This window comes from Equus caballus, unplaced genomic scaffold (genome assembly GCF_041296265.1).
Source record: "Equus caballus isolate H_3958 breed thoroughbred unplaced genomic scaffold, TB-T2T haplotype2-0000437, whole genome shotgun sequence".
NCBI classification, from domain to species: Eukaryota; Metazoa; Chordata; class Mammalia; order Perissodactyla; family Equidae; genus Equus; species Equus caballus.
The window spans coordinates 3,102,221-3,113,359 of record NW_027222394.1 but is presented as its reverse complement, the minus strand read 5'-3'; the positions used below and the strand labels follow the sequence as shown (position 1 = coordinate 3,113,359).

At 38.3% G+C, this 11,139-nt stretch overlaps 1 protein-coding gene across 1 annotated transcript in view; it reads right to left on the bottom strand.

Moving 5' to 3' along the window:
- Nucleotides 1-1,434: 1,434 nt before the first annotated feature.
- The window catches only part of LOC138922951 (uncharacterized), a 58,579-nt gene continuing 48,874 nt past the window's right edge, over nucleotides 1,435-11,139 (bottom strand). The window contains exons 5-7 of the mRNA XM_070259410.1: nucleotides 6,114-6,138; nucleotides 5,584-5,776; nucleotides 1,435-5,117 (exon numbers count right to left, since the gene is read on the bottom strand). Of these exons, the coding sequence (XP_070115511.1) occupies nucleotide 5,117; nucleotides 5,584-5,776; nucleotides 6,114-6,138 (219 nt within the window). The 3' untranslated portion in view covers nucleotides 1,435-5,116. The remainder of the gene's footprint in view (nucleotides 5,118-5,583; nucleotides 5,777-6,113; nucleotides 6,139-11,139) is intronic.

Here is an 11,139-nt window from a genome sequence, read left to right as displayed (position 1 = left end):
CTTAGATTCCTCCCAAGTTTTAAGGTGTGGAGTAGCCAGAACATGAGCAAAACCCACAGTTTTCTCACCGGGACATGTCTGAGAACAAAGTTTTGGCTTGCTACAGTGGCTGGAACCTGAGAGGGAAAAGGAAAACCACAGTTGGGGGCTTCAAATTTTCTATAGGCTCCCCACAAATCCTTGGCCAATCTCTGAACTTTAAACACATGAGACTGAGTCCAAAAGCTGGGTGGAAAGCAAGATCCGTACTCCTGGGCCATCTGAGCTGAGATTTCAGCTGGCGCCCACCACAGAAGGATGGAACTTGGAGTTTGAATGCTGCCAAGTTAGAATGGTGAGTAACAACCCAGCTTTGGATGAAACACCAGATGGAACTAAGGATTCACACTAAAATTCAAGAAAAACCGATCCTTATCTTTTTTAAGTCCAAGGTGATCAGCCAGCAACTTAAGTGCCAGCTATAATAAAACAATGCCTCATTGCTCTTCTGAGGGAGGTAACAAAATTCAGTCTCTTCAGCAAACCATCCACAATGGTTAGTTTACAGAAAAAACAATTGTTACACATAAACAGGAAAAACTGGCCCATGTCAAGAGAAAAAATGGTCAAGAAACACAAGCCATAAGATGTCTCTGATTTGCAGTTAGCATGTGTTGAGGCTAAGCGGCTATTCCAAGTATTTTAAAGGACTTAAATGACAAGATGTCATGATGAATGCACAGATGAGGAATCAGCACAGAAATAAAAAGTTAATAAACAATCCAATGGATATTCTAGAAAAAAAACTGCATATAAGAAATTTTTAAAAAATATTTACAAACTCAAAAACCAATTGGAGGTGACAGGTGAAATTGACAGTGAATTGAAGCAGATCAAGAGAAATTATACAACCTGAAGAAGAAGATAGAACACAGAAGAATCACAAGCAGAGCATGAGTGACCTGTAGGACACAATCATGTGGTTGACATGCATATTCTTGGAGTTCCAGAAGAGAAGAGAGATTTGGGAAAATATTTTTTTTAAATAATGTTTGAACATTTTCCAGTTTCAGTGAAAAATATCAACTTATAGATTCCAGAAACTCCTCAGCAAAACCCATGCAGGTTTAATAAAGAGAACACCATGCCTGGCACATGGTAGTCAAGTAGCGGAAAATCAGATATAAAGGGGACATATGAAAGCTGCTGGAATAAAAAGACCATCACAAACAAGAACCATGATGACAGCAGACGGCAAAGGACCACACGTTCAAGTGATGAAAGAAAAATAAAAGCAAAGTTGACAACGTGAAATTCTATATCCAGTAAAAAGTCTGTGTACATTCTAGAAGAAGGCTTAAGGGAAATGAACCCCAGTGGAAACTGGGATCTGCAAGCAGGAAAGAGAAGTACTCAAGTGTTAAATATAGAAAACATAAATAAATATTCTCTTAATTTCTTTAAAGTCAAATTTCTGTTTAATGCAAATAGAATCATATCTCACGATTCATAACAGAGGCATATATAGAACAGATGACAAATATAGCACAGAACAAATAAAATTCACCATCGCAAAATTCTTAAGTTTACATTGAATAGTATATTAATAACTCTAGGTAGCAAACACAATTTAAAAGCTTATAGGTAATAGGTTTTGGGGGAACTGAAACAGTTTTAAAAGAATATCCAAAATGCTAAGAAAGAGAAGTGGAAAAAACATTAGATGTGTTGAATTGAAACAAATAACAAACTAGTCCAGTCATATCAATAATTCATTTAAAGTAAGTGGTGTAAGCCCTTTAATTAAGAGCTATATTGTCAGGAGGAACGGAAAAGAAAGACTCAACTATATCCTACCCATTTTAAATACAAAGACAGAGGGTGAAAAAGAGAGAATGGGACAGATACACCGGGCACACAGTAGGCACGAGAAAGCTGGTCGGTAGTGTTGATATCAGACGAAACAGACTTTACCACAAGAGTATTACTGGAGACAAAGAGACATATTTAATGATGATGAATCATCACTTCACCAGGAAAACATACAAATCTTAAACGTGTGTGTGCACCTACTAACGGAGCTTCAACATATGTGATGCAAAAACTGTCATGACAAAGGGTGAAATAGACAAACACACATCACGGAGGGCAATGCCAACAGCCCTGTCTCAGTAATTAATGGAATACACAGACAAAATTCAGTGAGGGCACAAAATACATGAGCACGACTATCAGTCACCCTGACCTAATCGAAATATTTAGAACATCTCATGCAAAACTGAAGAATAGTCATTCTATTAAAGTAAAAATGGAATGTTCCCAAAATAGACAATGTGCTGGGCAATAAAATAAGTCTCAGTAAATTTCAAAAGGCTGGAGTAAGACATTTTATGCTCCCTGACAATAAAGGAATTCGTATGAGTCAATCACCATGAAACATGTAGGAAAGTACCCAATACTAACAAGTTAAAACATGCAAATGCACATGCACATACTCACACGCTCACACGCACACCTGCGCGCATGCACATACACATGAATGCACGCAAACACAATCCATCCGTATGAAGTCCCAAAGCAGGCAAATGAATCTACAGTGATACATTGAGAACAAGGGTTAACACTGAGAGTTGTGTTTTCCGGAAAAAGCCAAAATAAAACTTTTTAGGGTAGTGAGACATTCTGTTGACTGAAACATTGATTGTGGTACTGATTAAATGAGTGTATACATTTTCCCAAACTCATCAAATATATCAAATTGTGTAATTTGCTGTATGTAGATTTTAATTCAATAAAAATTATGAAGGAAACAAACTGAAATAAAAGATGGTTAACTACCCTCTATGCTCTTTTCTGTCTCGGTAATGGAAATAGTCCTTTGTGAATCACAGATGTACCTGCTTGGCACCAGAAAACAAACTCCATCATACTTCCAGGCAATGGCAGGGGCCAGTCTTGGCTATTGGAGTCACATGTCACTTTCAGTTTTGGGGACTACTGTTACTACCAAGGAGTATAGAAAAGAGAAAATACTTTGGATAAAAAATGCCCTTATCTTCTTTTTCAGTTTTGATTTTTCAATAGAGTTATAGTATAAAACGAATGAAAATAGTACCTCCATAAAATCTGCTCCAAGTGATTAAACACCTTCTTGCATGTTTCCTGGCTGGCCCTCAGGCTTACTTTCCTTTGCTCTCACTGCCTTCAGAACAAGATCCACATCCTCATGGATCATCCCTTCTTTAAGTTCTAGCCCCTCAGATTCCAGCCCACCGCAAGATCGCTCTCACTTCCTAGATGCTGCTGTCTCTCCAGAATCAAGATAATGTCAGTCCCTAAACTGAGGAACTATAACAAGGATATTGATGCCACATTGTTATGTTTGAGGAAGCCACTTATTCAACCCCGGGATTCCTCAATGTTGATGGAACATTTACCACCCTCTGAGTAACTCTAGGGATTAGGGAACAAAAACGATCATTCTGTGCCCCTCCCATAATAAAGTTTGCCACAAAATGCAGGCTCATTAAAGCTTATTTTATTGAATGTTTATACCATTATTAATGCTTGAGGAATTTATACCATTCATAAGATTTACTTAATAAACTTACCATGGCGGGGGGGGGGGTTCCTGATCAAAGAACAACCCACATGAATGTTAGCAACACTAATTGATGTTGAAAAACCAACACCTGTTAGTAAGAGAGATTTCTGAGGTCCTGGGGTCAACCCAGTATTCTCGTATATTCTAAAATTTTCCTAGTACTCAAAAGTCTCCAAAATGTCTCTTAGAATGGAGAGAGCCAGTGATGTCTGATTTTGCTTAAAGTGAGTTCCCTAGATCTCAAGTACTGAGACGGGAACGGGTGAATCCCAGGATCTCATTCAGTGTGTTCCAAGGGTGAGTTACACAGAGTGAAGTCAGTAATTGTAAGTTGATATGGTTCTTCAGCTGGCCCAGCAATTGGTGATCCATCTCAGAATGACGCAGAGTCAACGAAGTGTAGGATTCCCAATGATGCACTGATCATTCCGGTATTGGAAAAGCCAAGCGTTTGGGGACAAAAAAATCATCATATGGCTGACACATGGACTTGAAGACACTCCTACCAGCCAGGTAGCTGTCACTGATGCTTTTCATTGATGAAGCCACCTTAAAGAAAGCTGTTTTACAGCGATTCTCTAAGAAAGTAAAATACTAACAGGAAAGGGAGAAAACATGTAACTGCTGTATTCCAGTGAGCAAAGTTTGTTGGCTTTATTTGCTGTTATTATTTTTGTTGAGTGTTGGGAGTTTACACAGGGGTAAAATGATCATGCTAATGATATTCTTTGTTACTATTCAACCATGAAAAGTACAAAATAAGTTCCAGGGCCAGCCCCGGTGGCCTAGTGGTTAAGTTCAGTGTGCTCCACTTTGGTGGCCTGTAATTGGTTCCCAGGTGTGGACCTACACTGCTCTGTTAGCAGCCATGCTATGCTGGCAACACACGTACTAAAAGATGGAGGGAGATTGGCATGGGTGTTAGCTCAGGGCAAATCTTCCTCAGGAAAATAAAATAAAATAAAGTAAGTTACAAATTTCTATAGCTACAGACATGTTAACTTGTTCCAGGGTATGGAAGGGATTAAAGGACGTACATTTGCATCTTCCAAAGAAAGGCGGGTAAGTCTATAAAAATGTAAAGGCATTTAAATTTCTGACAGTGAAAGTAGACCCTTTAGATGGGTCTTTGTTTTCATAGCAAAATCTCCTTTGCAAACCAGCCCCGACATTAATTTAAACAGATGTAAGTTTTGAAGGCATCTTTGTTGAAATGACTTTGACAGATGCTACTTTCATCAGTAAAAGCAAGGAAGCAAGGGCAATACAAATAGGCTCCAGCAGACTTCATTTGTCCACAAAAACTGAATCTTCTTTCTCTATTCATGATTGACAGTCTTAGACAAAAATGGTAGAGTGGGAATTAAAACACATTTTGATAGCAAATGAGCTCCAGTATGAAGAGTGTTGGTGTGTATCTGACCCACAGTCTGCAAGTTTCCGGCAGGATGCCGTGCAGCTTCATGCGGACTCAGAGCTCCCTCTCACTTGCCGATGGTCACACAGCCACTTTTCTCTCTTCAATCAGAGGCGTCTGGAAGGACAACATAATCCATTCTCAGTGAAATAATCTCAGTCCATTCTAGGGGAAATCAGGAGTCCTGCCTAGGAATCACCTTGCCATGATATGTGGAGCTAACATAACACTTTTTTTTTAATATTATATCTTTAAGAGAGAATTTCAAACAATCTGTTTCATTCACTGAACAAAAGAAAAGGAAAGAAAAAGAAGGGAAGAAAAGACTATTTTCAAGGCAATAAAGAAATGGCCATGTGCATTCTGTGCACGATCTGCCGTGAAGAACCACCAGCAAAGGCGCAGCAGGAACAGACGCCCCGAGGCAGAGGTTCCACAGGCTCGGGGAGGGGCTTAAAATCAAACGAAGCCAAACAGAAGCCTGAGTGATGGAATTGACCCTGCCACCTCCATAGCCCCACACACCACTCTAAACACTAGCAGACAGTAAAAGAGGATTAGGTGAAAATAACAGATAACTCACCAGCAGTGGATCTCTGCATCACTAGCCTCAACGCCAATGGAGGGACAGAACGTAGGGAGATAAAGAACATCTTCCAGGGAGTCACCAGGTGGAGCATCCAGCGACCAGCTCCCCACAGTCTCACACAACAGTATCTCTAAGTACTGGTCAAAAAGAACCACGTGCATTGAAGGACAAGGTGATAGAACCGCTGAAAGAGATGAAAGGGGAGCTCATGGACCACAGGAAAGAGTGGGAGAGAACTAGAAGCTGCAGAGACAAATGCTGCATTTATTGATTATGATTTAATGATTATAAAAAAGATTGTTGATGTTTCTGAAAAACATGGAGCAGAAAACAATGTTTAATGATTTCATTGAATAAATATTTTGTGAACTAACTTATGTCTCCAAGTTAAAAGGGCATACCCCTTCCCAGGAAATGAGCCATACAACACTTTCAGCCCAAGAACAACCTGGGTGTGAGCTGAATTAAGTGGGGAAATAATTATAAAATAAATGTAGAACTCAATATGCAAAGGGGAATCCCTGGCAAGTCTAGACGTCCCTGCAGCATCTATGACAGAAGAAATGAGAGCATTTTAGACACACTCAAGTTTCCCTAAATTATAGAGGAATCAGATTCAAGCTATGCAAACCCAAGAATCTTTGTTAAAATTACTCTGAAAAATTATGTAATACATAAAATAATAACTAAAGAATAGTGAAATCACATAAAATAATTGCAAACAAACTTGTACCCATCACTGTGAAGTAATTTAAAGTACACTAAGACCAAACTGTATGAATAATCAGTGCAGGACAGAAGGAAAACATCAGGCATCTTGAAATGCAAAAGTAAAAATGCCACCTGCACAAATCAGGAAAGGAAATAAAGGTTTGGTGGGGGTTACTTTTTCATGTCCTCACTTGTTACAGAAAATAATCAATGGGTACTTTCAAAATGAGAACCATTTGAAGAAAACAGCTCTAATCACTTAATATTTTGCAGCATATTTTCTTAACTATAGTGAGATCTTTCAAGAAATAATACCTATTAGGGTATTAGGGTAGATGGTTTTTTATCAGAATGTCACCAATTTTCTTTTTCAGAATTATTTCATTTTATTTTTTCTGTTAATTCAATTTGAATTTGCAAATTGTATTGAAAAACAAGCCTTAAAATCACATCTCAAAGGTATCTCTGAGTGTTCACCAATCTTTTCTTTAGGCTGTCAATATCTCTCTGTATCTCCTGCCCTCTCTCCTCTCTCTTTCTCCACAGACACAGGAGGAAGCCCTGCAGACCTCAGGTCAAGTTGTCCAACAACAGAATCAAGAGCTGAATAAAAAGGAGTTTCAAATCACTAATTTTTGGACTGGCTGGCCATCCATCCAACTAATGGATCATGTAACTATACTTTTCCTCAATTCCTCATCTACAAAGCATGGGGTGAAATAATAGGATCCTTTAGAGTTGTTAGCATTAAATAGATGGCGCACCCACTTAACACAGTGCCTACTACAGGTGGGGGCTCATTACAGTTTAGTTAGGATTAAGGAAAAGAAAACCAACTGCTTTACTTATTTATTTATTTCACTATGTTATTGAGAACATATTGGTTTATAAGATTGTATAATTTCAGAAGTACATTATTATGTGTCAGTTTCTGTATAGACTGCCTTGTGTTCATCACCAATAGCCTAGTTTTTATCTTTCACCATATGTATGTTCCCCTTTATCCCCTTCACCCTCCCTTCACCCCCTTCTCCTCTGGTAACCACGAATCTGTTCTCCTTTTCTATGTGTTTGTTTATTGTCCACATATGAGTGAAATCATAGAGTATTTGTCTTTCTCTGTCTGACTTATTTTTCTTAGCATAATGTCCTCAAAGTCTATCCATGCTGTCACAAGTGGCACAGTTTTGTCTTTTTTTATGGCTGAGTAGTATTCCATTGTGTGTGTGTATATATATATATATATATACACACATATATGTATATATTGGCTTCCTCACCCACATCTGGCCCCCACCCTGGCCAACCCCCTTACCAAATTAAAAACAAAATCACTCATTGTTATTTCTCCTTTGATATTCTTCACACAATCCTCATCTACAAATGGACTTTTGATTGAGTCTTCCCTAAGATCCTGCTCTGCCATTATTTTGGGTTTTTTAATTTAATTTTATGTTCCCTTGATTGCATTTTATTTAAAATCAGCTTTTAACTTTCATCAGCTTCGTTCATATATATACACACACATCTTCTTTATCCATTCATGCATTGATGGGTACTTGAATTGCTTCCATGTCTTGGCTATTGTGAATAATGCTGTGGATGTGTAAACCTCTTTGAATTGTTGATTTCATCTTCTTTGGATAAATACCCAGTATTGGGATAGCTGGATCATATGGTATTTCTATTTTTAATTTTTTGAGAAATCTCCATACTGTTTTCCATAGTGGGCTCACCAGTTTGCATTCCCACCAGCAGTGTATGAGGGTTCCCTTTTCTCCACATCCTCTCCAACATTTGTTATTTCTTGTTTTGTTCATTATGGCCACTCTGATGGGTGTGAGGTGATATCTCATGGTAGTTTTGATTTTCCTTAATAAATGCAGAGAAAGAATTTGACAAGGTCCAACATCAATTTATGATTTAAAAAACTCTCAATAAAATGGGTATAGAAGGAAAGTACATAATAAAGGTGATATAACAAACCCACAACCAACATCATACTCAACAGTGAAAAACTGAAGGCCATTCATCTGAGAACAGGAACAAGACAAGGGTATCCACTCTCACCACTCTTATTCGACATAGTACTGGAAGTTTCAGCCAGAGAAATTAGGCAAGAAATCAAAAGGATACAAATTGTAAATTAACAAGTAAAACCCTCACAGTTTGCAGACGGCATGATTCTACAAATAGAATACCCTAAAGACTCAACCGAAAGATGGTTAGAAATAATCAACAATTACAGCAAAGTTGCAGGGTGCAAAATCAACTTACAAACATCAGTTGCATTTCTATACTCTAACAACGAACCAGCAGAAAGAGAAGTGAAGAATATAATCCCGTTTACAATTGCAACAAAAAGAATTAAATATCTAGGAATAAATTTAACCAAGGAGATGAAAACCTATACACTGAAAATTATAAGACATTATTGAAAGAAATCAAAGAAGACACAAAGAAATGGAAAGATATTCTATGTCCATGGATTTATAGAATATACATAGTTAAAGTGTCCACATTCCCTAAAGCAATCTACAGATTCAATGCAATCCCAATCAGAATCACAATGACATTCTTCCCATAAATAGAACGAAGAATCCTAAAATATATATGGTACAACAAAAGATCCTGAAAAGACAAAGCAATCCTGGGAAAAAGAACAAAGCTGGAGGCATCACAATCCTTGACATCAACATATACAAAGACCAACTTCTTTGTTTTATGACCTCAAAAACATGAGGACTCAACACTCATGTCCATGAGAAAAATGTTCTAACATCAGAACCATTTATGCAAATCTCCAGTCTTGAACCGCCGAATTCCTCACCTAGAACTAGTTTGTAAGTGAGCCCAGAACAAGAGAGAGGGAGGAATGAAGACTCCCGGGGAGGGGGGGCAGTGGAGGGTCACACAGCTTCCTCACCCACATCTGGCCCCCACCCTGGCCAACCCCCTTCCCAAACTAAAAACAAAATCACTCATTGTTATTTCCCTTTGATATTCTTCACACAATCCTCATCTACAAATGGACGTTTGACTGAGTCTTCCCCAAGATCCTCCTCTGCCATTATTTTAGGGTTTTTTAATTTAATTTTATGTTCCCTTGATTTAATTTTATTTAACATCAGCTTTTAACTTTCATCAACTTTGTTCAGCAAACGTATTCATGGAAAAAGGAAGGCTGACAGCCAGATGTTCATCTTTAGCTGCTACACATGTAAAGATTCATGTTACCAGTCAGAGCCAGCAGTTCTGAACAGGAAGGTGCCAGTTCTCCAGAAGGAAGAAAGGAAGTTTCAGGGACAAGGCGGTAAACACTTGGAGGAATCATCCATGACTGTTTCTATCCTTATAGTACATTCAAAGAGAGAGAAAGGAAGAGAGAGGGTTTGGCTACAAGAGTTGTTTTCAGACTCTTGGCTGTGAAGGACTATTTTTAATTGATCATGTAACAGGAAGGGGGAAAAATCTGTAACAAGTAAGAAATTGTAACATTGGAAACAATTAAATCCTTCCAGTAGCATGTTCTTTAAATGTCAAGTAATTACAGATGTTAGGGAAAAGTTCAGGAAGCAAAATCACACGTCTTCTGATAAATAGAGCAGAATCTGGCTGCGTTAACCATGTTTGCACACATCCGCCCACCTCTTCAGCTGTAGAGCAGCGACGTCTGTCAGCCAGCATTGCTGCACGTAATCTTCCCCAGGCTGTGAATTCAGCCTATCATTATTTTATATATTTTATATACGTAGGTTATTTGACTTGCCCCTGAAAATTTTTGGTGGAAGCCCCTTATGTGTCTGCTGTTGGGAGAGGTGTACGCTTGCTCCCATAACGAGTTCCTTTTGAGGCTTGTTTCATTTTTTTGAGACGAAGTGTCTCCATGGGAGCCATTTCTGAGATTGACAGAAGCAGGTGCCTTCCTGTGTACCGTGGGAGTAGTACTTGTTCCTGACACGAATGGCATTGGTACTCATGCTGAGAGTGATGGGAGTGAGTTCATTCCTGACATTGGCAAGGGGAGTCATTCCTGAGACTGAATCTGCTCTTCTGCAGAAAACTGGAATAATATTGGTGTTTAGTGAGTATCTAATTATTGGTTATTCCCTGTTAATGTAATTAATAATTATTCTCTGGTAACAATTCTCTGCTTCCTCATCAGTAGGGCTTAATTTATGATCCGGCCTTTCTGAATTGAAAGACAGCATGTGTTGCTTTTAAGAATTGAAATCTCCTATATATTTTCAAACTAATAAAATATTTTACACTTGTGCATGAAAAGCTAGATCCAAGGGCACAAAATTGAGCTTGTATCTAAATCACCAAATATAAATCTGTGAGGAAATGCAGGTTCTAACTCCCAGCTGAGCTATAGCTTTTCACAGGTTAACCCCCTCCTCTCAAAATGAAAGCAATCCTCCTGCTTCTTAGAACCAGCCTTCTCCAATAACCCAGAATTAAATTTGCGTGGTTGTAGGCTTTTGTGTTTAAAACATTCTTCACTATACCCATGGATATACCTATCATTTCAATTCAAGCTACATATTTCCATAAAGATCTATTCCTTCCATCAAAAACACCTGATGTGAAGGCAGTCAGTCCTTTCATGTTTTTCTATTTAGCTGAACTAACTTGTTTCTGACGTCTTATGTAGAACAAACTCGAACTTCAGAACGTTGTCCCAATTGTACACAGAACACCCGTTTGCCCATCACTTAGACTCACAGATTGTTAATATTTTACCACATTTTCTTGATTTCTCATTCCCTCACCCCCTAATCTATCTACACATTTTGAAAGATTTTTGCCGAATAATTTGAGCATTATTTGCAGACA